General features: G+C 43.5%; 1 protein-coding gene across 4 annotated transcripts in view; it reads left to right on the top strand.

The window, feature by feature from the left end:
- Positions 1 to 27234, top strand: part of ATP9B (ATPase phospholipid transporting 9B (putative)) — a 343595-nt gene that overhangs the window by 161727 nt on the left and 154634 nt on the right. For 3 of the 4 annotated variants that reach the window (XM_059724300.1, XM_006258252.4, XM_006258251.4), the window contains 2 exons: positions 11230 to 11310; positions 16767 to 16842. The exons of the other annotated variant lie outside the window; for it this stretch is intronic. In XM_059724300.1, the coding sequence (XP_059580283.1) occupies positions 11230 to 11310; positions 16767 to 16842 (157 nt within the window). The remainder of the gene's footprint in view (positions 1 to 11229; positions 11311 to 16766; positions 16843 to 27234) is intronic. 4 annotated transcript variants of the gene reach the window in all.

Below are 27234 nucleotides of genomic sequence, written 5' to 3' on the forward strand. Positions count from 1 at the left end.
CCTGTTGCTTCAGCACTCTGCCTCAGCCTGCTGGGGCAAATAGGAGCGGGCAAGGCTCTCTCCCCAGTAAGTAGGGATGTGGAGGTGGGGGGAGGAGTGACTGTGGGTGTGGGGGAGACTGTTCAGGAGAGGTGGGTCCCCTGTCTGTCCCCTTGTACAGCGCACAGCGTTCCCCTCTCCCCTCCACAGCAGCAGCAGCTGTTGGAGCACTCATGGCTTGCTCCTGGCAGAGACCCATGGTGGTGTAGCACAGCCTCAGACTCAGGGGCTGCACGTGGAGCATGACACCAGCCCAGCCTGCTGGCACATTCCTTCAGGCAAGACCAGGCTGGGCTCCTAGCATCACACACAGAAGCCGCACATTATCGGGCTGGGCTGTCCTGTCTGGAGGCTGCTGCTGCTGCTGCTGGGGAGGTTGTGCACTGTGCAGGGCAGGGCAGGGCTGTGCGCCGTGTGGTGGGGCAGGGGACCCACCCCCCAGCAGTTCCCTCCATCCACACAGTCCCCCCACACCCACAAACTCCCCAACAATCTGCCCATGAGCCCCACACCACCCCCCACGATCCCTACACTCACCCCTATACCCACCCATAAGCCCCCCTAGCTCCCCTAACCCCTCCCCCCCAAACCCCACATCCCTCCCCCACAAATCTCATATCCTGAGTGCCCAGCCTCCAGACAGGACAGCACAAAGGCCTGCTAGTGGAAGCCATGGCTGCAGAAGCAGCTGCCAGCTTGCAGCCCTGCCCTGTGCCCACACCAGTGTTGGGACATGCGGCCCCAGCCTGGGGGGGGCTCCTGGTCTCAGGAACCACTTGGGGGGTGTGATGTGTTGGGGGCAGGGGTGGAGGTAGAAGCAGGGGTGTGGGAGAGAAAGAAACAGGGGTTGGGAATGGAGGAGAGCTCCAGGTAGGAGAGGCTGCCAAAGCTGGGCTTAGAGCCCTGTTGCCCGCTAGAGCAGCCTTTGCAGGGGGAGACTGGCTTGGAAGGGAAGGGGCTTGCCCAGCCCAGTCACTGAGCCCCAGTCAAGGGCTTCCCAGGAACAGCCTGGGGATTGCTGGGGCCTGGGCACAGTCACAGGGGCAGAACAGCAAGGGCTGGTACTGCTCAGAGCCACAAAAGGGGTGGAACAGCTGCAGCTGGACTCATGTCCTGTAGGGCTGTGTGAAACAGCTCTGTTCCAATTCAGATTCAGATTCGGCCATTTTGGAGGGACAGTGATTCGATTTGGTGTTTTGGATCACTGTCCCAATTCGATTCAGCCAAATCTATTTCAGAATTTTGACACTATAATGGGGAATCACTAAAATACCTATAACTTTGTCATTTTTTGCCTGATTCAGATGAAGACAGCAGGGATGCAGCCCTTTCTGAGGGCATGAAGCCTGCCAAGTTTCAAGGAGATAGGTGCAAAGGTTTCTGGGAAACTGCACCTCAAACTGTTCAAAGCAAAACTCATGACACTTGTGTGTGTTAAGAGGTGTGTGTAGGTTGTAGCTGTGTTGGTCTAAGGACATAGGCAGACGATGTTCTTTGGGTCAATCTGATATCTTTTATTAGACTGAGTAGTTGGAGAAATATATCTTAGCAAGCTTTTGAGTTTAAAACCCCTTTGTCAGGCTGAGGAAACATCTGCAGTTGGTGTGTGTGCTCTTCCTGAACAGAGTGAATAGTAAAGAAGCCAGAGGCTGGTATGCTGGCAAGAAAGCCAGTCAGTAAAAATGTAAATTGAGGCATCAGGGGGTGAGAGACAGGCTGAGGTAGGGAGCAAGGGGGATGTAGCAGGTAAAAGTGGAGAGGTATCTGGGAAGTCAGATGTCAGGCAGGTTATAGTGTGTCATAAATCCAGTGTCTATTATTGAGTCTATGAGTTTTTGTATCTAGGACAGGGGCGGGCAATTATTTCAGGCGGAGGGCTGCTTACTGAGTTTTGGCAAGCCATTGAGGGCTGTATAACAGGCAGCCAGGGGCAGATAAATATTAATTTTCTAAATTTTTAGGGCTGAATAGAATGACCTGGCGGCCTACATTTTGCCCGTCCCTGATCTAGGAGGTTGATGAAGTGAAGTTCATTCATAATGCTTGGTGTTCTGCAAAATGTGTATGTTTCTGTAATATATGTTGTGCTTTCCTACAGTGATGACTGTCAGGAAAAACACAGAAGAAGTGAGACTAGCTAGCTACCAAGAAACTAGATAGCAAGCCAGAGCCTTTCAGATGTTGCTGGTCCAAGAGAGACAGCTCACAAAAGGCACAGATCAATTAACACATAGCCTTGTATGTTGTTTCTGCTTTCCTCCCCCAGAGCACTGTGATTGGAGGGGAACTCAGGGAAAGATCAGTCACTGGCCAGCTACAGATGTCAATATCAGAGAAGTCTTTCCCCCCTTCCTCCCCTGGTTCTTCCGCTGCTAGCTGGTGATACAGAGAGTGCCGCCTCCAGCTTTGAGAGTGGGGCATTAAATGGTTGTGAAACCAAACCAAATAAAAAAAGGAAATAGGTGTGGATGGAGTGAAGATGGTGGCACTCACTCCATCTGCATGTGGGGATTGGGAAACCTCAGCAGTGGGAGGTTTACCTTGAGGAACACCAGCTGTTCCACCAAACCAGGATCCTTAGAAGTGGTGGTGTCACAACATCCCCAGCAATACTGAACATCCTCTTGCTCAGAATGCTGGTTGGTGAACAGGACAGGTGTTCCCAGGCAACTGTGGCTAGATCCTGCCACATGTGGATGTGGCTTGCCCAATAGGCCAAGGGGTCACAGAGCAGCAGCTCCACATCATCAGTGAGATATATAGCCACCAAGGCCTCGGTGCTACCTACCTGATGCTGGGGTCTGGCGCCTCTGGACCCCAACATGGAAGCCATGCCCTTGGCCCACATTGGCAGCACATGTGGTGGAGGAGGAGACTGGCTGGTGGATGGAGTGCTGGTCCGGGAAAGTGGATTCCTCTCTTCCACATCCTCCCGCCTGTTCCCTTCTGCCTCTCTGCCTCTCTTCACCAGCACTTCCATCCAGTGATCCAGGGTTTTGCTGCAGCAAATGCTCCCCTTCACCCTTGGGTTGCACATGCCCACAAGCAAGTGGACCATACTGGACCGCAACAGATCCAGCCATTTCTTAATGCCCTCCTTCAGCCACTTCACCAGTGCCTGCACCTCTGGTGACTGGCTTGCCCCAGCCAGAAACATTAATCCCCTGGAACTTCTACATTTGACTCTGAAGCTCCCTCACTATGGGGATCACCTGGCTAAGGGCATCACCAGCGCTAAGGCTCTCGGTGGCCTCGGAATGGCTTGAGGACCACCAAGATCTGGGAGATGGTATCCAACTCAGCTTTGTTAAGGGGGCCGCTGATCCCAGTCTCCCCGAGAAAAGCCATCTCATGAATGGCCTTCTGTTGCTCGACCAGCCTTTCGAGCATCAGGTATGTGGAGTTCCACCGAGTTTCCACATCCTGCATGATTTTGTGCTGTGGGACGTTCAGCTCTGCCTATTTGTCCCATAGCATTTTGCCCCCTTGATGCTCCAGTGGAAGTAGCCCACCACCTTCCTGCATTTTGAAATGAGCTGGCTGGTTGTGACGGTGCCCTCACTGACAGCCCTATCCCCCTCCAAGGTGTCCCTGACTATAAGGTGGAACTTGTGTGCCACACAGCGGATGCCAACAAAGTTGGCATCATGAACTGCCTTGGCCATATTAGCCCCACTGTTAGTGACCATGAAACCGAGGATGAGCTCACCCTGTCCAATGAGTCACCGCTGCACCATGTGGTTCATGGCCTACATGATCTCCCTTACCATGTGGGTCTCATCCATCACCTCCTCTTGAAGGAGAACCCACCAATGGCCTGACTGATCACACCAGTGCCCTGTGAAGGAGATGTAGGCATGATCTCCATCCTGGCTGCTCCAGATGTCCGAAGTGAAGATGTCCATGATGTTTACAGGTCCAGGGGGTCAGATTTGATGCACCTAAGAGAGCCGAGGGAGTCTCCCGATATGACTGCATGGGTGATACATCCCTATCTTTGACTTTCCCGCTATCAAGTAGTAAGAACATACTGTGCAGTGTTATTAAACATGTTAATAAATATATTTTTTGGAGCAGTGTTTCATAACATGGGCTCCTTCAGCTTTTTTCATTGTGTCTTTCAGAACTGAGGTCATGTCCCAACAGCTGTTTGTGGAGGTGATGCATGTGCAGACAATGCTCCCACCTCCTTGCTGCCACTAGCAGCAGAAGCCTCATGCCTGGTAGAAAAGAGAGCGCGTCTAAGTTTGGGGGTGGGGGAGGACTTACAGCTCTCCCTCTGCCACCTCTTGTTCTCCTGCCAGAAGACCTGGCACCTGCCTTTCCAGCACACTTCATGTTTGGTGTGCTAGAAAGTGAGTATATAATTTATGTGTTGTGCTTTCCTGCACAATGATAAATGACAGACTGCCAGGGAAAGCACAGCTTTCTTTTTGTTTGTGGGGAAAGAAAAATATGAACAAATAAGAGGATTTTTGGGGAAGAATTAATTGAAAGGGATAACAATAGGGATGGTAGGCAAGGGTAAGTGGGAAAGGATTGGCTACAACGTGGTAACAAGAGACTACCAGTACCTACTGCTACCAAGCAAGCCTAGACCTTTCAGATGCTGTGTGCTCTGCTGCTCAGGCTGCAATAGACACAGCTGACAGAAAAGGCAGAGACAGAGCCTTGTATGTTGTTTCTCTGTCTCTCCCCCAGAGCACTGTGATTAGGAGGGAACTCGGGGAAAGATTGTAGTCACTGGCCAGCTACAGATGTCAATATCAAAGCAGTCCTTCTCTCCCTCTTTCCCCCCTCCCTCTTCTTAGTTTCCATTTCCCTACAAGCCTGCCTCCAAAACTCTGAAATATTCCAAAATGTTTCAGAGGTGTAGGTTGTAGCCATGTTGGTCTAAGGACATAGGCAGACAAGGTATCAGATTCACCCAAGGAACCTTGTCTGAAAATGTTTCAGATGCTTTTATTTCATTTTGGAGAGGTTTTGGAACCTTCTGTTTCAATTCAGATCTGGTGATTCAGCCACTGAAATGGATCAAAACATCTCTGAAACAAAACAGCTGCTGAAGTTTTGCACAGCCTTAATGTCCTGGTGCTGAGACAGCTGCTGCCAGGACGGAGCTAGTGGGGATAGGCAGGGGCTGCGGGTCAGGAGTTGAGGGGCACTGGCGAAGCTATGGGTTGGGAGTGAGGGGCAAGGGCAGGGGCAGGGCACGGGCATATCAGTGCTGCTCAGCATCCGACATCCTGGTGAGTGAAGGGGGCAGAGGCACTTCAATTTATCTATGATAAAAAAAAACCCAGAAGCAAACGCCAACGTTTATAGATACTTAGAATTTGTTTTATTATAATGATAGAGGCACTGGTAGGCTTCCAAATTGCTTTAACATTTTAAATATATCAATAAAATATTGCCCAACTGATCTCCCTCTATATAGTAGCGTTTCATTTTAATTGTGGAAGAACACGGATTTTGGATATTTTAATGAGAGAATTTGAGGGGGGTTTATCACAGAATTTGCAATTTTTAAACAGGGAACACCTGGATCTCTGCTGGTGAGGCAAGTGACGGGACCCAGGCAAAGGAGCTTGCCCAGGGCCAGCACTAGGGATGCAGCTGGAGGGCAGACAAGGTGGCTGACCTCTTGGACATTTGGGGGAGCACATCTTCTGGGTGATGGTTGCCCAGATGGCAGAGAGGGGGGCACCCGAAAATGACAGCAGTGCTACCCGAATGCCAACTGTGCAGCCCCAGCCTGCTGGCAGCTGGCCCAGAGGTGCAGGCGGCTCTGCTACATTGCTTGTACCAGAGCCCAGGTGGCCATGCGGTCCCTGCCTGGGTCTGGCAGGTGCACAGCCATGGGACTGCAGGTCCAAGGGGGTGGATGCTGTCACAGGTGGTAGCAGTTCACAGCTAGGCAGCAGCCCCCGTTGCCAAACTGCTGCAGTGGGTAGAAGGGGCAGGAGCCACTGTAGGTTAGGGCTGCTTCAGCAGTCGAGCTGACACAAGCGGTAGTGTCCTCAGGTACCAACTGGCCAGGCCTCAGAAGATCCTGAGGGCAAGTAACCCTGAGCTGCTCTCCATGGCAGCTTTTTATACTGCTCAGTCCAGCACAGGTGCTGGCCTCAGCTTCTGGTTTCCCCTGGCTGCAGATCTGCGAGGAGCTGGGCAGTCAGTTTGCCTCAAGTGGCACAATTTGCCTGACACCAAAGTGTATGTTCAGACACACGTGCTGAGGCACAAATTTGTACTGCTGCTATTTGAGCTGCTGCACACACATGTGCCTGCATGTGTGGACATGCAGAGACACATGTCTTTTAAAGTTTTGAAAACAGCTTTGATATATCATTTTGGCAACTGAACATTCTCTAGTATTACAGAGTATGAAGCTTGGACCAGTTCTGGGCCATTTTAGTTTTTCCTAATGTGAAGAGGATTGAGGCTATGACTCTCTCTTTGGAAAGCAGAGTATCGCTGCAAGTATTTTACTCTTCATATCTCTGTTGTTTTTTTTCTTTTTTTTATTCTTTGAATGCAAAATTTCCTGGGTACTGTCCCAACTCTTGCTCCCAACTTAAGGTCAGCCACAATTTATGCTTGCTCAGAAGCTATTTTTCAAACTCAAATATGATGGTTATTCCTTATGTCTAAAAAGTATCCGAAGCTTTAGTTTGCCTCGCTAAATGAAATAGAGATTAACTTGCTGAAATCTGATTTGCTTTAAAACGCAAGTCATTCCAAACTGTGGACGTTTTTGCAAAGTACATAATAGACATTCAGATCTGTCAGTTCTGGAAAAAATAAATGCCTGTCAGAAAATAATCCCTTTCCCATGGGAAGCGCTCTATACAAGTTCCTCCAATTTGCACCTTTAGTATGCATGTAGAGATAATGTACAGAATTTCCTGATTAAAATATAAACGATCAATTCCAGGAAAATAGGCTGGATTGATCCTGTTTTACAATAATTCTTGATTGCCACCTGCTGGGCTGTTACTAAATAGCTATGGCAATTTCTTACACTTACATAGCGCCCCCTGATTCAGCTTTGTATTCAAGTAAAATTTGCATTGAACCCTTGTGTAAGTTCTGCCTCTGTAAGAAGAAATTAAGAGAACCCATTATCAATAGGTTCAAATATTTTGTGCTCATCTCTGGTGTAATTAGCATATTCAGTGGAGGAAAATAGTGGAACATGCTAATGTAAAATGTTCAGTGGGTGCAGTATTTCCTATTTTAAGTATATGGAATATCTCTAAATTCAATACTGTTTGTAAAGCTGGAATGAAACATGAGTACCGGCTGCACTTGTATATTCCATTTGGAATCTAGTTTAGAATTTGGAGTCCACTGTTTTGTTAACATAAATCATATATTTAAATGACAAAGTCAAATATCAGGTTTTGTTGCAGTAAAGAGGTTCGCAAGTAGAGGGGAGTTTAAAAAGTTTTCCCTAAGTTGTTTCTGCTGACCTGCAGGTCCTGCTTAGAGGTTGCAAGTGGTCTCAGCTGAGCCACACTATCCTTCCTGTGCATTATGTGTGTACTACTTTTGATTTCCAAAGGTTCCCCATCACTGGGTCACATTTCTTAAAACAGGATCTTAGCCTGAACTTGGAGGAAATTTCAAAAGGAGAAGTTTAATAATACTTTTGTATTATATACATGATATTTTAATAATTTAAAAGAATAGACAGTAAGTGAAATTTGAGTATGGAGATAGACTAAGGAAATTAAGGACTTTGGTCTTGCATTTAGCAGCATACACTGTCCATAATTGTCACTCATTTTGATTTCTTTAGTTATCTGATGTAAAGGATTTGAGTATCTTGTGTTGTCATGATCTGTCAGTCACATCAACAGAGAAGCATTGTAACCTTATCCACCATGACACCAAGAATAAATAAACCTGCAAACCTTCAGAGCTTTTCTTGAAGAACAGATGACACCACCAAAGATGATCAGTACAGATTTTGTTGTCTTCCCAAACCACTTAATGTGATCAGAGAATTAAAATTTCAACAAGTCATTTAATGATGACTGTGCTGCAAGAACTCTAACACCCAGGTTAGGTTTCTTGTGGTTTCATAGTTATATGTGGGGCCGTTTTTCTGGCACTGAACGTATTGTGGGACATTCTTCTCTGCCTTATGTGATCAAGTAAATTTATTAACAACAATGAGGTCACTGTAATTTTCAATAAATGGTGACTTGCTGATTTATATCAAAAGATCCATACAGCAGTAAACAATACCATTTACATTTAATTAGTTTTATTGAACCAAAGGCAATTTTATTTGTAATGAACCACATGTTATGATTAAGGATGTATTTTAATGATCTTTAAGTAAGGTGAACAAATGTTGCCCTTGACCTAATAGAGGAGGTTTTTCTACGTTATTGATAACTTCAGAGTGATTTCTAAATTATTATTGTAAAATGCAAAGGAAAACATTGTCATTATTTTACCATCATTTAGTCATTTTGTGACTAATGTAAACAGATGAGATGCATTTTTCTAAATGGTGGTTTGTAGCTAACCAAGCTTCCTAACGTGTTATTTAGTATTTTGTAAGTTCTATCCATTGTTGTATGGAAATATTTTTTTATAGTCTCTGTTCTCAACTTTGTTCTTGCTAAGCATTTTAACTTAGAATTGCTGTAAACCTACTTTTTTTTTTCTATTTGCTTGTCTTCTTTTAAATAGGGATATAACCAAAATTATTCACCTCAATTGTTTCCCCATATAAATGAAAAATTAGAAGGAAAATTCTGTTCCTGTTAAAGTCAGTGGCCGAACTGTCTTTGACTTCAGTGTGCACCAGCATTTCAGCAATAGTAATGCTGGACTTATTTTGAAATTCCTAAAAATGTATTTCTTCATTAATAAACTAGTATTAAAGAAAATATTTTGGAAATATTTTAGCACAAGTCGAATGACAATAAGGTGGAAGGGAAATTTCATAATACTAAGGTATCCCTGCACCTAGGCCATCCAGATTTTCCCTGTTCAAAATAGTTTTAGCTATTTTTCTGTACAGCATTATTTATGAAGCTTACATAGCTGCATTAATCTTTCCATCTCAGATAGTGCCATGCTTAATTTTTTGTGGTCTCTGTTGTGAGAGAAAGGACAGCTTTTGCCTCTGGGGCAGTAACACTGGACAGAGAGAAATCTACCCAATTTAAACTGTAGAAATAGGCATAAACCATGGTCCTCTTAAAACTCATCATTGGTTGATGAATGCTAAGCAGGTGTTTTGGTATTGTGTCCTTATTAGAATATAAGTGATTCTTCCCCCATGTTATATGAGAGTCTAGCTTCTTAAAGTCCTGCCTGAGAGTTGTATACACATGAAATACTTAGAGTTGTGTTTTGCATGTGATTGCAGGGGGAAATATTCTTCATTTTATCCTGCACTTGAGTGCAGAGATATCTTGCTGACCTGCACTACATCTTTTTTTCTGTAGTTACAGGCAAAGTACAGAATCAGTTATTATGCTGGAATACCCTGCTAGGGTATAGTCTGTATAAAATCATAGTGCTTTGAGAGCAGAGGCCATATTTTGAGTTCTCTGAAGATTCTAGCCATCTTAATATAAAGGAATATTTGAAAGTTCCTTAAAAAAGGATTATAAAAGCATGTGCAATGTCAAGATCTTGATTATTTAGAAAAATGAGAGAATTCACTTTTGTCAAAGTGGAAATTAAGAAGGCTTCTGAAAGGGATAGGCAGTGTTAGATCTCAAATGCACAAAAGGACACTAAATACAGGCTAAAGAGCACAGGAAGTAAAGGAATGTAGATAAACATTTTTACACTGTACCTAACATGTAATAGGCTACAAAGGGGCACTGTTTGTAGTTGCAGTGAGTTAAACCAAAATGTGACTATATTATATGTCAATGTCAGTTTATGTGAAGACATGGATATTTCTACTTTTTTGCATTCTAATTTTGTTTCCTAACTAAGCTTTTCTGAAAAGAAAAGTTCATGTTTGATGCACTTCACTAACAGTTCTTATTGTATATGAGTATGTGTGTGGTATTGGTTTTCTTCTGTACTATTCAGTACTGAGAAACTTATATTTCTGTGTACAATAAAGCACGTAATAGCCTGGATTAACTAAATTGTAGGTGATAACAGACCGGGAAGAATTGAATGATGAAGATATAGGATACCACATGTGTATTAGTTTCATATGAATTATTTCTTGTGAAGCTGATGAAAACTAACCTGGAAGCACAAGAGTGCAGTAAGTGGAAGTTTAGGTGAATAACTGAAATAAATGGCCAATGATTTGAGATGACAAAAGATATTTTGCAAAAATTTAGTCTTGAAACTTGATTTGCTTTTATAAAACTTGTAAATAAACTAATTGAATGATTTAGGGTTATATATACCTCTGTAGGGCAAGGTAAACATACCATGCATAGATTGTGAACATCAGTTACAAATTATTTTCATGATTTGCATCTAAAGGTGCTTTTTAGAACTACGTCAGAAGAAAGTTTGATAAAATGCAAACTAGATCTGAATGTATTCAGAATTTATTAATGTGTTTGTTCGAAGATGGCTATAGATCTCAACAGTTCTATAACAGAAGGATCACAATAACAACTCTCAGATTTTAAGACATGCCGTTTAACTCTTAGATTCTGTAAACGTCTGTAATATATTGGCATTTAGTGGAACTTTTTAAATTCAGTTTTATCATTTTCCCTACATATTCAATCAGTTTATCTCTTGCTAAAAAGGTGTTTTGGAATATCAAGAAGGAACCCAGGGGGGAAAACTGTATAATTATTTTTAAAGAGAATGAAAGAAAGTAAAAAGATACAATTTTATGGTTACTGTATTAGAAAAAATAAGCTTAAATATTAAAAATATTAAGTAAGAAAAATTCTCTTTCATACTTGTATAAATATCACTTTCAGAGTCTTGAAATTTTGGCTATGTTCTCAAGCACTCTGTTCCTGTATAATGAGATTTCTTCTAGCAGGACTTTATTCCAATGCTTACTTAAGTAACTTTTTCATCACCTTTATTGGGAAAAGAAAATATTTTAGTATCTTTACCACATCTAAAACTGGACAATTATAGCCTAATTATAATATAGTGCACTGAATAAATTTGTATTAATTTAATAGTAATAATTAATGTTAATAATTACTTTGCTATCTGTTACAGGACCTTTTTTCAATCAATGCTTATGTTTATGCTCAAAAGCCACAACTTGATATTCACAGTTTTGAGGGTACCTTCACACGGGTAAGTAATATTTGTGTATATGCCACATTCTCTTGAGTTTCTTTGAGTGGAGCTCATCACTTTATAAACATTCATTCTTCTCTTAGTTTTAGAGAAGTATTTCCTATGCCCTTGCTATCAAATGGTTGTATAATAGCCTTATTTTGGAAAATAAATGGCAGGAAATTATATTAGCAAATTAAGATAACCTTTTTTTAAAAGTAGAAATCAGGAAATTGTATGTGTATACATATATCTAAAATAAGACATAAATCTTTATATGATATACAAAGAATTCAGAATAACATTGTTCATTTTACCTCTAGTAACAAGATCTATTTTGTGTATGTCACAAATTGTGGTAGCTTTAACATTTTCAGCAGTTGCTCATTTTCTGCATTGATGAACGTTATGTTAAATTCAGTGTAAATCAAAGCAGCTGGCCTACTACGATTAGTTTAACATTTATAGTGACAAAATCATATTTTCCAAAATCCAATGTTAAAGTAAAATACATTCTTCAAAGAATAAAACATGACAATTCACAGGATTAAATTAAACATATTTTCTTCTATATGGGATTAGGTTTAGAATTTAGCATTTATTGTAACATGACATTTGTGTGCCAGGGTAAAAATATCCTCCAAACTATCTTTTAAAAATCATAAGTCATTAAAAAGCAGAGCTAAGGTTGGCTGAATGCCTTCTACCTTTACGTATGCTTTCCACAATTTAAACCATTTTATTAAAAAGTGACCAAATTATTGAAATTTTTTAGTATTCTAAGCAATGCACAAAATTTTATATATATATATATATATATATATATATTACAATTTTTTTTTAAATTTCAGTAACAGAAATTCAAAAATTAACAATTAAAAACAGTTATAGAACAATATATTTTTATGGTAAAACATTTCATCCAGATATAACAGCTCTCTGAAAACAATAATGCACCTGGGTTTTTTTCCCCTGTTAATATTTTAATTTCTTTTTTCCTTTTTATATGAATAATATAGTTGGTGGGAGAACCAGGTTGCCAACATTTGAAATTATATTCTCTATTGAAAGAACTGATGCAACACAGGAAACAAAAAGTCAAGCTTCCATATATTTTCTCACTAGTATTCTTTAGTTCTAAACTTGGGGAAATCTCTAGAGGTGAAGCAGTGTTCTGCTCTTTGTGCCCTACCGCCTTAACTTTTTCATTGAAGCTGCTGCAAGGACACCAAGTGTTGTTTTTTTTTCTTCCCTTCAGAATGCTCCTAAGGGAGTGGATGGAGTTTCTCTAACATTTCATACTGTATTCACAGCATTCGGGTTTATCTACATTAATGCAGCAGAATATCACATTATTTAAATGATGCCAAACTTGTTATTTGACATACGACATGTTTTTCTTGAATTTCTTGTTATTATTTTATGATTCTGTATCTGTTTCTATAATTAATACATTCTATGAGAAACCAATAAATAAGTAGTGAATCTGAAACAAATAGGACTTTTGTAGTCATTGTCATCATCTTGGCTCTTCTGCAGTTGACCTGCATGATTCAGACTAGTAATATATTTTGGTTTTTATTTGAAATAATTAAGTTCAGCTTTCTCCCCCTGCTGCTGCCTCAATAGCAGTCCTTTTAACCCATCCCTTCATGGTCTCCTACACATATCCCATTCTGAAATCTCCACGGGGAACACTGACATATCTGGCCCATGTGGATCCCATGCAGCAGAGCTCAGTAGAGCTGCTGGGATGCTGTCCTTGAGCCTCAGTTCCCTCTTTCCTAGAAAGACTCCAAAAGATCCCATGTTGGAGAGGCCACTCGAAATACTTTTGGGGCAATCTCTGAACACAGGTTCACTTTCTCATTTGAAGCAAATATTACAGGGGCAAGCTTCTGAAGACAAAATTTAAAAATCAGCACTGGGTTCCCCTCTTCTCCTTTACAGAGTGCAGAAAAGACTAGACCATGAATGAATGATGGTGTGTGTTTATCTGTCCTTTGTGCCATGCAGAAGTGACTGCACTGTTTCAAGTAAGACTGGTAGCAGGCACAAAGCAGCTCAGTAAGTTTGGGAGAGCCATTCCCAAGTATGCTTAGCTTGCACTCTAGATGTCATCATTGGTTCAGTGAGATTTCAGGATTTTCCATGGGCAAATAGGCCAGTTCTAGTCACAATGGTAAAAATATCTAATTAAATTTTCCTGATAACTGTGAAGAATACAGTCATACCTACTCAAGACAGATTTTCCTGTTGTAGCTAGAGTACAGTTTCTTATCTCCATATAAGCAGCCCATCAACAGGAAAACATGAGCTGCTGCCATGGTTTATATGGCAGAAGTTATATTTAGCACATTTGTTCCTTTACCTAGAAATATCTTGCTCATCAGAAATTGTTTTGGGCTTGTGAGTAGTCTCTGCCGATGGAAACAGTGATTTCTCTGTCTTTGGGACCTTGAATGCGAGTTGGTTAATAACACATCTGAAAGCTAGACAGAGTTCCCTGATCTAGGGAACTCTTTACTTTTTGTACCATTCCCTAGCACAATACAAAGGATATGAACATAAGAACTGCACTTTTTGTTCTTTTCTAGCTGAAGGTGCTCTCTTTGTCCTTGTCCTTTCAGATTTTTTTTTTCTTACGGAGAAGATCTGCTATTGTTAAATTAGTCATCTACTGGGGACCAGGCCAAGTTAGTATTGACATTATTGCTGTTTGGATCACCCAGTAGAAGACGAGGAACCAAATATGTTTTTTTTTTTATATATAAAAAAAAATCCATAGCTAAGCCACCCTAGTAAACCAGGGAAACTAGCTCCAGAGATCCTTATTGTGGGGTCTTTGAGAGTCTCCAAGGAAAAAGGTCAAGTCTCTGTTGCTTAATACATCCAGCCTGTTCAACAAAACCTATTTAGAAACATGGATATTAATTGATATTAATTGCTTCCTTAAGGCATGAATATTATTCAGCACCCTAACAAGGTTACTGAACATGATGATGAAATGTAATTTTGCTCCTTACAGCACTGCATGGACTGAATGCTAGTAGGAGGTGTTGTCAGTAGACAATCCAGTAGAACAGACCTCCCAATTATTAGGGGGGCACAAATAAAGATTTTCTTGGCCGATACCAGTGGCCGATGATCTGATAGCTGATTTACAGGAATGCAGGCAGGCAGCTTGGAGAGCAGCATCCTGCCAATAAGTCTGTGAGGGGAAACTGTGTGGGGGTGGGAAGGCAGGTGGGGGGCCAGATCAAGGGCTCCATGGTGAGGGAGGGAGTGGGACTGGGGCAGGTGCTGCCCAGCCATGGTGGTGAATGGGACCTGGGCCAGGGCATGGGATGGTCGTCTGGGAGGTGCAGGGCTGGGGGTGGAAAGAGGAAGTGGCTCCCTGCTGCTTCATGCACCCCCTGGGGAGGCATGGGGGGCATGTGCCCCCCCAGATGTATGCACAGGGTGAGGGCAGGCTGCCTGCTGCAGGCTCAGGACCAGGGGGACACTAGACTGGGGTTGTGTTTGGGGCAGGACCAGGGCTGCATGGGGTGGGTGGTAGCAACACTGGGATGAGTGGTTACAGGGGGCTATGGAGAATTTTGGGGTGGTTATAGCCCCTTAAATTCCCCCCAGCACTGCTGCCCCCTCCCAGCGCTACTGCCCGCCCTGCCCCTATCCACCCCGAGCACAGTCCTGGCCCTGGCCCCCCACTGAAAAGAGGCTGGTGCAGCTCCTGGTCCCAAGCCCACAGCAGGTAGCCCACCCTCACCCCGTGCATAAATTCTGGAGGGCATATGGCCCCATGCCTCCCCCAGGGGTGCACACAGTGGCGGGGAGCTGCCCCACCCCAGGTCCCATTCACTGCCCTGGCTAGGCAACCCCTGTCCCACTCCCTCCCTCACCATGGGGGACTGGATCTGCCCCCTTCATGCCCGTTCCTTCCTCCGTGCACTATGCTCCACCACAGATTTACCGGCCAGATGCTGTTCTCCAAGTTGCCAGGCTGCATTCCTGGCTACGTGCATGCTGCAGCAGCATACATGTGCGCAGCATTTATTGGTGACATTATTGGCCAAAAAAAGCCAATTGCCAATAATGTTCATTTTCCTGTTATTGGTGCTGATCCAATGTATGACCAATATATCGGTGCACCTCTACCAATTCCTAGCGTCTCTACTGAGATGAGATTTTTTTTTTTTAATTTGAAGTTGGGAGTTTTTTCCGGTGATGCCCAACATTGGATTCAGACAAGCAATCCTCACAACTGTAATAGCATTAATTTCCTAAATAAGTTCAAGAAACATTCTTTTTGTGGTTAATCATCAAAGTCTGATCTTTGAGAGCATTGACAATCCCAAGATAATAATGTCTCCTGTACTGAATTCTAATAGATGGCCATTGGTTAGAAATTCTCAGTCACCCTAAGCCAAGCCCACTTCCTTGGCTTCTTCATGTCTTAATATCTGGGAGAAAATACAGATAATTATAGGCAATCTACCTTGTTTATAGATTGTCTGTACTTAAAGGATGATCCTGCTTCACCTTGGAAATATATTGAGAATCCCATTGTAAGAGAACTGTAGACCTTCTCAAAAAGATGACTAAGAAAGCATATCTGTACTAACCTGTCATTTTCCTTTCCTTGAGTAATAATGCATTCAAGGAGACAAATGGATAATCCAAAATAGAAATGCAAGTTGATAACCAACCATTTGGTTTTGTTGTCATGAAGTGGAATTGACCATGCTGTACAGCAGGAAAAAATCCTCCATTCTACCCCTTCCCAACATTTAACAGAATGTATAATATAAGAAAATTAATTTAAAGTATTCTGACTATAGAAGTTCCTTCAAATGACAGGAAACTGCCAGCAGACTGAAGTACCATTTGTAATGAATCTGTAGACCTTATTACTCTTCTTGTTAGAAGGCTTTAAAGATGTAGTTTTGTTAGGCAAAAGTATAAGCACTGAGAATTTTAAACTACCTAAGTCTACTGTACTGTCACTGGAGTCATGAAGGAAATGTTGAAAATGGTAATTAAAAATATTTTAGTAATAAAATTTGACTAATGTGATCATACTAAACATTGCTGCTCTCCTTCAGTATTTAGTATTGCATCTGATTCCCCTGTAATTATATACTTAGCTCATTATTCTGCAATCTAATCCATGTTTGTAGAGCCCCCACATTGGACTGTAAGCATAAGAAGCCACCTGCACAGATCTGATGTGTGTATCAAATATCAATATTTCACTTTAATTTTTACAGAAGATGGCCTCTCTCCTACATATAATCATGCATATACAATGAAACTAAAGCACAGCAATTTATCCGGAGGTACAGAGGTGTAACCATCCCATGAGTTAGCATTATGTCAAGCTTTCGTGCGTGATTTGGCATTGTTGTCAGATCTCTAGTTAAGATCTTTAGTGGATTAATCTTGACTTTAACAGTTGTTTTTATCTTTAACAGGAAGACAGTGATCCAGCTGTTCGTGAAAGCCTTAGCATAGAAAATACGTTATGGGCAAGCACTGTTGTTGCTTCAGGTGAGAAATATGTGCTCCAATGTCAAAGCGTGATATGTACAAACATTTCTCAGGGGAAGTATATTATATTTTATATGGTAATTTTTTAATGGCTATCAGAACTCTTAACAATATATGTGTCCAGTCTTCATGCCCCTTCCCCTTCTTGCTCTCTAATGTCCTATCCCAACTGTTTTCTCTTGCTAGTAATTCTTTGTTTCTTGTCTATCCTTTCTTATCATTCTTTACAGTTTGCCACACATTGGGTTTGCTCTTTTACTTGTCTTCTAATTAAAATATCATGTATGAACCCTTTCCTGTTTAGCTCCAGTATAGAATCTCACTGGAAATCACTGTTTTGATTGTATTCTAACTTGGCTGATTGTATTTTAACTTGGATGTTTCTCAGGTTTGTTGGCAAGAGAGTTTGGTTAGAGAAAAATACTAACAATAACATCCTCAGAGTGCTGTGCAAAAAACACATTTTATCTATTTTCACTGAATTTCACAGTTCTGACTTGCACATATTGTAATAGGTATTGTTTTGTAAGTTAATTTTCAGAGAAATATAAAGCTTTCTTTGCATATACTTCATTCAATAGCATAATGCCTCAGCACCATGAATTGTAGTTGTATCAGGGAAAGTGTGGGTCCCCTACTGAACATGAAAGGCAACGTAGTGACAGATGATGCGTAGAAGGCTGAAGTACTCAATGCATTTTTTACATCAGTCTTCACAGGCAAGGACAGCTTCCAGACTACTGCACCTAGCTGCACAGTTTGAGGGGAGAGGTGAGCAGCCAAGCGTAGCAAAAGAACAAGTTAAGAGATTATTTAGAAAAGCTAGACCTGTACAAATCCATGGGGCCAAATGTGATGGAACTGAGGCTGATGAGGCAAATGTGATTGCAGAGTCGCTGGCCATTATCTCTGAAAAACGATAGCAGGTGGAAGAGGTCCTAGATGATTGGAAAAGGACATATATAGTGCCCTTCTTAACAAAGGAGGAGTATCCAGGGAACTATAGACCAGTCAGCCTCACCTCAGTCCCTGAAAAATTATGGAACATTTCTAAGTACTTGGACGAGAAGAAGGTGATTAAGAACAGAAAGCTTAGATTCACCAAGGGCAAGTCATGCCTGACCATGCTGTGATTGCCTTCTATGATGAGATGACTGGCTCTGTGGATGTGGGGAGAGAAGTAGGTGCGATATATGTTGACTTTAACAAGGCTTTTGGTGAGGTCTCTCACAACATTCTTTACAAACAAGTTAAGAAAGTATGGGTTGGAGGAACGGACTGTAAGGTGGATAGAAAACTGGTATGATCATTGGGTACAAAGGGTATTAATCAATGGCTTGATGTCTAGTTTGCAGCTGGTATCAAGTAGATCATGGGTCAGTCCTGGGGCTGGTTTTGTTCAGTATCATTATCAGTGACCTGGAAGACGGGATGGAGTGCACCCTCAGCAAGTTTGCAGATGACACCAAGCTGTAGGGAGTACTAGATATGCTGGAGGGTAGGGCTAGGATTCAGAAAGACCTCAGCAAATTGGAGGATTGGACCAAAATAAATCTCATCAGGTTCAATAAGGACAAGTGCAAAGTCCTGCACTTAGGATGAAACAATCCCATGTACCGCTACAGGCTTGGGACTGAGTGGCTAAGCAGCAGCTCTGCAGAAAAGGACCTGGGGGTTACAGTGGAAAATAAGCTCAATAGGAGTCAACAGTGCAAAGTCCAGCACTTAGAATGGAACAATCCCATGTTCTGGTACAGGTTGGGGACTGACTGGCTGGGCAGCAGCTCTGCAGAAAAGGACCTGGGGATTACAGTGAACAATAAGCTGAATATGAGCCAACTGTGTGCCCTTGTTGCCAAGTAGTCTAATGGCATACTGGGCTGCATCGATAGAAGTGTTGCCAACTGATTGGGGGAAGTGAGTATTCCCCTTGATTCACCACTAGTGAGGCCACATCTGGAGTACTGTGTCCAGTTTTGGGCCCCCACTACAGAAAGGATGTGGGCAAATTAGAGAGAGTCCAGTGGAGGGCAATGAAAAAGGTTAGGGGTCTAGGGCACATGCCTTCTGAGGAGAGGCTGAGGGAATTGGGTTTATTTCTTCTGGAGAAGAGAAGACTGAGGGGGGATTTGATAGCAGCCTTCAACTACCTGAAGGGTGGTTCGAAAGAGGATGGAGCTAGACCAGGGGTTGGCAAAATATGGCCTGCAGGCTGGATTTGGCCTGCGAGGCCATTCTGTCCAGCCCGCAGGGCCCCTAAAAAATTTAGAAAGTTAATTTTTATCTGCCTTTGGTTCCTGTCAAAAATGACAGGAACCAAGGGCAGTAGTAGGACCCAGCACAACAGCTCAGCCCCACTCCCCCAGCCAGAAGCCCTAGCCAGGGCTTCTGACCTGGGACCACGTGCCTGCCCCAGTGTGGGAAGCTCAGGTAAGTGGGGGGGAAGGCAGGGGAGGACCCCGGGCAGAGAAGGAACCAGAGGAAAAGCTGAGCTTGGGGAGGGGGAAGCGGCCCCTCACCCGCCCTGTGCGGCGGCCACTTGCAGCCCACATGGGGCTGCCTGTGCCTGCTCCGGACAGTCCTGCGTGGGCTGCAAGTGTCTGCAGCAGAGAGCACTGGCCATTGGGTTGGGGAGGGACTATTTCCGCCTGCTGCCGCGCCCCCCCCACTCAGCTTTTCCCCGGGCTCCTTCCCAGCATGGAGGAAAGCAGCCCCCTGGTTGGCGCTCCCTGCTGCAGCCGCTCGCAGCCTGAGCGGGGCTGTCTGGAGCAGGCACAGGCAGCACCAGGTGGGCTGCAAGCAGCTGCAGCATGGGGCGTCAGGCACAGGGAGAGTGCTGAGAGAGCTTTTCCCCCCTGCACTCAGCACCAGCTTGTAACCTGGCCCCACTGCCAGCCTGGGCCCTGCCAGCTCCAGGCTTGGCCGTCGGGGCCGTGCCATGGCAGCAGCTGCGGCCCCCCTGCTTGCTACATCAGACAGTGTTTGCCACTGTTGCCTGTGGGCTGCCCAGCATGTGAGCTCTGAGCGGGCAGCAGCAGCCAACACTGCCTAACGCAGCAAGCAGGGGAACTGCAGCTGCTGCCACCACACGCAGCCCTGACGGGTGAGCCTGGAGCCAGTGTGGGGCTCAGGCTGGCAGCAGGGGCGGGTTACAAGGTGGTGCGGAGCGTGGGGAAAAGTGGCCCCTCGCTCACCCTGTGGCCAGTGCCCAACGCTGTAGCCACTTGCAGCCTGCATGGAGCTGCCTGTGCCTGCTCTAGACAGCCCCGCGTGGGCTGCGAGCACCTGCAGCAAGGAGTGCCGGCCATGGAGCAGGTGAGGGGCCGCTTTTCCCCACACTCAGTACCAGCTTCTTCCCTGCTGGCAAGCAGGGGGTTGGGGCTGTGCACTGCCCCTCCCCCCCTCCCCCGTACTGCGGGGCTGGGGGGCACTGGGAGTGAGCAGGTACGGGAGCCAGTGAGAGCACAGGGCCTGCACCAGTGTCCTGGGGCCAGTTCCAGAAGAGCCCAGAGCAGGCGGCAGGAGCGTGGGGTCCTAGCTGACAGGGGCTCTATGGAGCCGGGGCCAACTTCCCCCTCTCCCTGATGGTGTAGCCCAACCTGGCTTCACAGACCCCTGCCAGCCTGTGCCTCGCTTTGGGCCCCACTGATGCTGGCCCTGGGACGTTGGTCCCAAAATGGTGACCAGGGGGTGGGGCACCTGTCAAGGGGCGGTGCTACCCATGCGGCCCTCGACAGCCTGCCAAAACTGGGTAAGCGGCCCTCTGCCTGAAATAATTGCCCGCCCCTGAACTAGACTGTTCTCAGTGGTGGTAGATGACAGAACAAGATGCAATGGTCTGAAGTTGCAGCAAGGGAAGTTAAGTTGGATATTAGGAAAAACTTTCCCACCAGGAGGGTAGTTAAGCACTGTAACAGGTTACCCAGAGAGTTGGTGGAATCTCCATCTTTAGAGGCTTTTAAGGCTTGGCTAGATAAACCTTGAGTGAGATAATCTAGTTAGGGCTGGTCCTGCTTTGAGCAGGGGGTTGGACTAGATGAACTCCTGAGGTCCTTTCAACCCTAATTTTCTATGATTCTAATATTTAAAGGAACACTGAATGTATTAAATTCAATGAGCTTTTAAGTTGAGTAAAAGTAATTACAGATACTTCCCTATAGGCCCCTGAGTCCTTGTACATTTTTGTTTTTACAATCTTTTCATTAAGCAAAAAAAAAAAAGTTTTTCTTCCCCCTTTGCTTTGTGTAAGACTAACTAAAACAATGCAGGAAACCGACTGTTGTCCATGCACGACTAGTAAAGGTATGGTAAAAAATTGAACACACGTTAGATTTCTATATATGTCTTGTTTTAGGAATGTTAAATTTTGATTTTTTTCTTTGAAGTTAAACCTATAAGAAACCCAGGTCTTTGAAAACACGGCAATTTACAGTGAAAATAGAAAAAAGAAAACATATTTTTTTAGATGCCAGTCCCCTCTTCACTTCTTTTCATGCAGAGTGTTTAAAATAAGAACAAAGTTATCTTGTGTAATTATAGGAAGTGTGATATCTCTGCTTATTATTAGACCTGCCTGGCATTTCTCTTTGTAAGTCATTAATAACTTTGCCAGACTTCAGCCTTTTGAGTTGAAATTTGCCATGTTGGGTGTCTGTCAGATCAAATGTTTTAGAAATGTCTGGCTATTTCCAAGAGTGAAGCTAGTGACATTGTCTTTAAACAGCTATAGTACAATAATGTTTTTGGGCAAGGAAGCTCAGTAAGGACAAAAATCCCATGAAAATCTACCCAAATATGACCAAGTCACGTGAGCCTTTGAAATGTCAGATTGTGTGTGCTCTGTAAGCACTCCTTAGGTTTTAGCACAGGGGTGGGCAAAATGGCAGATCCTGCCAATGGCCGGACTCCATTTCTTAGGAGCCCCTGCCTGTGTCACTGCAGCTGGTTTCTATGGAGACCCCAGTAGTGATAGCACAGGGCCAGGATTTCCATGGAGACTAGCCCCAGCAGCATTGGCAGGGTGCACAGCTGGATAGGTCTGCTCCAGGGCTGGGGCTGGGATCTTGCAGTGGTGACAGCATGGTCCGGAGCCAGGGCAGTGCTGTGATCCACTGCCTGCATGCCCCTGCCCAGGGCATGCGGGCAGCAGATCAGAGCACTGTCCTGGCTCCAGGCCACATGGTTACCACCACAAGATCCCAGCCCCAGAGCAGCTCCCTGCCCAGCTGCACACCCTGCCAGTGGAGCTGGGACCAGTCTTCATGGAAACCCTGACCCTACGCTGTCACAGCCCCACTGCTTCTGGCATCTCCATGGAAACTAGCTAGAGCAATACAGGCAGGGGCTGCTGGGAAATGCAGTCCACTGTGGGTCTGATTCAGCCTGCAAGCCAGACTTTGCCCGCCCGTTTTAGCAGCTAAAGATTTTGTCTACACCTGTCCTCCTTTAGCCTACCACAGTTTCTACTAACTAGATTGTATATCACCATACAGTTGACTGAAGCCAAACTTTCCCTTGTAGTGGCTGTTGCAGCAGCTCAAAATTGACTACTTGAAATAAAAGCTGGGAGTCTTTCTTCTTTGCCATCTCGGGTATCCTTCTGCTGGTATATTCAGACAGTGTGGAGTTTCCAATGCAGAAGGGGCAACAGCTGGGTTTACGGAAGAAGGAAGTCTGTGTTTGTGACTAGGAGTTCTGTGAATGGAAGTGACTGGGTAAGGAGACTGATAGCTAGTGAAGAAAGTGAGGAGGACTAAGGGTAGTGAGATCAGTGGGAATTGTTGGAGAAGGTGAGACTAGGTATAACAAGACAATTGTGACCAAGACTAAAAATTGCAGGGAGGAGACACAGATGTGAAAAAGAAGTGGAGTGTGAGAGGAGCACGTAGCCTGGGAGAGGGAAATTGGCACTGGCTCAGCAGGGAGAGTAGGACTGAAGTGATAAGCCCAGGAGCAGAGGCTAGGACTGGGTAGGCCAGGAAAATGGTACTGGGATAGAAACGTGTTGGGGCATGGTTGGAAGAGTAGAAATCGGAAAGTGAGGTAGAAAAGTCTAAGCCTATTACAACACACTCCCTGAAAGACTAAAACAGAATTCTAAGATTCCCAAGTTGTCTTATTCCCATTTGTTAACGACAGCGTACGCTAAGGACAGTGAGAAAATGTGTGCTTTTCTTCCTCTTCTGTTGCTGGTCTGCATATATATATATATATATATATCAACCTACAAGTGCAACTAGTTTATTCCATTAGCTAGATTGGCAGAGGGCTGTGCCATGGATCTAAAGATTTCCAACTCTGCTGGTGACTCATGGATGTCAGTATGATGTGACAATGGATTTTTTTTGTTTGTTTTGCTTTTTTTACAAACCTAGGAAATGACATACCCTCAAAACTTCTGCCCTAAAATGATACTCAGGTTTCAAAGTCTAGGAGTTGAAAGCTACAACATGCCAGAATTAAGGTTGTTTACTGAATATTGTATGTGGTTTGTTTTTTAGAGTATGAGGGTTGAGCAGCTGTGACTTAAAGGTACAGATCAAGTCTGTGGGAGCTGTACCTTAGTATAAAAACACTGATTACTCAGATCCTAATAATTGGAAATTGGGTACCCAATATTCTTGGAAATGTTGTCTTTAAATTCTGTGCCTCAGCTTCCCATTTGTAGAATGGGCATAGTACTTTGCTCTTGCTTCTCAGAGATGTGGCAAAGATGGTTTAATTATGTCTATGAAGCACTCACGTACTCTTAAAGAGAAAAAGCCTGAGAAGAGATGCTTCCATCTTCACAGCAGGATTTGAATATTGTGGAATAGGACACTGAGCAAAATATTAATTGCTGTTAATTAAGTAAGCAGTCCATTTGTGGAAAAACCTCGTAACCAATTTCCTAGGTACACACACACCAAAGATTGTAGTTTGGGAAGGTACAGAAGGCAAAGGAAGGAGAATGGCAGCACCTATATTTCTCTGTGAGCTTCCTGTGGTTCATCATACAGGAATCATGCAATTGTGTACCCAAAAATGTACCAGGGACTCTTATCAAATACATAGGAGCAGGAGGGAAAGAATGGATAAAACATGAGAGAATGAACATGCAGGTGGTCAGGGAGGGGCATTCCTAAAGTCAGGAAAAGGATTGTCAGAGCCTGTTTATATTCCATATATACTTTCTGAGCCGTTGGAGTCATGTCAGCATTTTTCTTCTTCTTACGTGCCCAGTTCTTTTTGATGAAAGTATCCTTTATTATCCAAAGCTGCATAGTGAATGCTTACGTATTTTAAGATCTATTTTTGAAGGAAATAGTAGTTCACTGTTTAAATAAAAGCAGAATTTGCAGGTATTCCCTTGACACCCTATACTGAGTTGGTACAATGCACCATTAAGAGGTGACTAGTCTACCCAAGATACCTGACATTGCTGTTGGTCAAGGTCATAGGGAGGGTCATGGTCAGGCCAGAAAAGAGTGTTTGGGGAATTATGTGGGGAATACCTCAGAAACCTTCAGCTCTGGTTGCTGCTGTCCTGACAATTTTAGAGAAGAAAGACCACAAATCAATAGTGCTGAGGATCAGTAACAGTAAATGCAAGTCTGCAGGGAATTCAATGCACAGTAGATAAGGTGCAGTGAATCCAAATAGTCCATGCTCATGAAAATATATAACATTTATAATTAGTTAGAGCGTGCGTGCGTGCATGCATGTGTGTGTGTGTGTGTGTAATAAGCCCACATAACTACAACAGTAGAATTTCAAATAAAGGTACATCATATATTTTAATTTACCTAAAAACGCATTCAAAATCTGAGAACCAAAATGTTAATTCACAACAAATTGCCAACAAAAATGATATAAAAACCAGCACAAATGTAAACACCTGTTTTACCTACAAGTTAGTCAAGTAATGCTTAACATAAATTAAATAAGTCAGAAAAAGTAAATGTTTAAACAAGTTAGTAACTATTTTGTGTTTGATAGGACTTGATTTCAGGTCAGCTTCATTGTTTTCTTTGTTTATTTTGGAACAACTATGAAGGTACTGCTGGATTTTCATCAGTATTCATTTTAGCCTGTCTCTAAAAAATGCGAAATGTCTTAGCCTCCAAATTGGTCAAAAAGATCTTGACCTATGTATCATACCACATTTCAAGTGCATTTTAGCTAAGTATTTGACGAGCTCCTTTAACACCCAAATAGTTGTCAACTATTTATTTATCCTCAACAAAAGGGGCATAGTGAGAGTAAATGACTTGTCAGGATCACACAGGAAGCCAAATCCAGGATGCTAAGCACAAAGCCATCCTTCCTCCAACCCTAAAAATAAAGGCAACAGCAAAAGAGACAAGGTATTCTAATTTTTTTTCCATTAAGTGGTGTTGCCATTAAGGGTCATTGTTACGTAGCACAGTGCAGTGGCATGCAAAGATAATTGAGCTAACTAAAGAAACTATCACAGGTGCAAGAAGCTATATAGCTATATCAGTCTAGGGGCCCCTCTACACACGCAGCTAAAGGCACAATAGGATCTAATGTGCAGTCCACACAATTGTGCATGGCAGACGGTGTGATTGTTGGATCACAAATCAGATTCCATCACGCCTTGTTACCGATGCAGGGAAGGTCTGATCCTGGGCTCCCCCTGCACTGGCAAGAAGCAAGCTCCCACAGCAGTGGACAAGGCTCCCAGCTGTGGAAGTGTACCACGCATTCCTATGGCTGGGAATGCCATCAGCTAACCTGGGCTCCCAGTTGCAGTGGCTCAGCTGATGCAATGTCTCAGCCGTGGGAGTGCATGAAGCAGTTGTGGTCTCATGTCAGTTGTGACCTCTCTGCCACAGGGATGCATGAAGCACCCTTACAACTGGGACATTGCATCAGTTGTGCTTTCACAACCGTGAGTGTGCATGAAACACCCCTATAGCTGGGACGGTGTGTCAGCTGTGGTCTCCCAGCTATGGGGTTGTGTGGAGCCCCCTCACAGCTGGGAGCCCTGTCAGCTGATGGGGCTCCCAGCCACAGGGTCATAAGCTCCCGTGGCTGATGGCTAACATCATCCTGGAGCTCCTAGGTTAGGGGGTGAACATGCTCCTCTGCCCCCCCCCCCCCCCAGCAGGAGCTCCTACCAGCTGATGGGGCTCCCAGCCACAGGGGCCCCTGGCCATATGTTCAATTAATGGCATGATAGGAAGCAGCTACAAAGTTATTACACCTTTTGTGAAATACCTTTGTAGCTTCGTCCTCTATTTATCACACCATTAACTGAATGAACGTGTGGCTGGATGACCACTTAAGTAGTGGTTAACCAGTTAATCACTCCTTAAGTATAACGTGTAGATGGGGCCTAGGAGGAGCACCACGCTGATTAGTCCTGCTGCTAAGAAGCATGTTATGTTAGCCTGGATGGAACACTCCACTAACATGGCTATAGGACTTCCAGTATCCAAGCTAACTTTGGGTATCTCTGCACAGCATCAATTTACACTGCCTACAAGGCAGTAACTTGGAATACATGAAAAAGTCTAGCAAAATTTATGCCGTAAATCATTCTCCACGTCTGTGCTAATTATTGGCTAATGGCATCCAAAGCATGATTAAACTGATACATACCTCTTATGTGTCTTGTATCTTATGTCAGATGCATGGTAACTTAAGATAATTGCATAGGGGGATTCTGAAAGGAAGTTTTTTTATCTTGGGCTTTGATTTTTGTTTTTGTCGGTTCATTTGTTTGTTTTGGGGGGGTTGTATTGGTTATTTTTGACTCCATATCTCAGGTCAGCCTAAGCTTAACTGAATTTTCATTGGGCTTGTTAAAGGTTTAAAAACTCTCTTCTATTGCTTAGAGTTGAAGAAAAGATCGTAACTGTACAAAACCAGGAATGAATGCACAGTTTGCATCCATGTAGGAGAAGGTCTATATATTTAAGACTTATCCTGTTAAAGTTTTATAAAAACCAGGAGGGGCATTTTAAATCACTCAATTTTTTAATACTGTTATTTTCCTGTGTTATAGTTATATTAACTGAAATCTCATATAAATTACTTCTTAAGAGAGAAAATAAAATCTTTTCTAAATAAAAAGGTAACAAAAGGTCTATGGCCTAACGAGTAAACAGAAGGATAGGTATAATGTGATTAGGGTAGCTCAAAACTAGTGAACCAATATAGTGCTGTATTTTGAAAGACCTACTAAGACTTATTAAAAGGGAATTATACTAATGGAGTTTTGTGGTCAGAAAGGCTTTTATCATACTTATAAAGTCACTGCAGATAAGTAAGGGCATAGTCTGTATAACTGTACAACTGGAAAAAAACCTCTCTATACTATGACTGCCTAGCAGTTTAGCTTTCATATCAAAGTATTTATATGGCCCCAGCACTTTTTCATACTGG

This window comes from Alligator mississippiensis, chromosome 3 (genome assembly GCF_030867095.1).
Source record: "Alligator mississippiensis isolate rAllMis1 chromosome 3, rAllMis1, whole genome shotgun sequence".
Lineage (NCBI taxonomy): Eukaryota > Metazoa > Chordata > Crocodylia > Alligatoridae > Alligator > Alligator mississippiensis.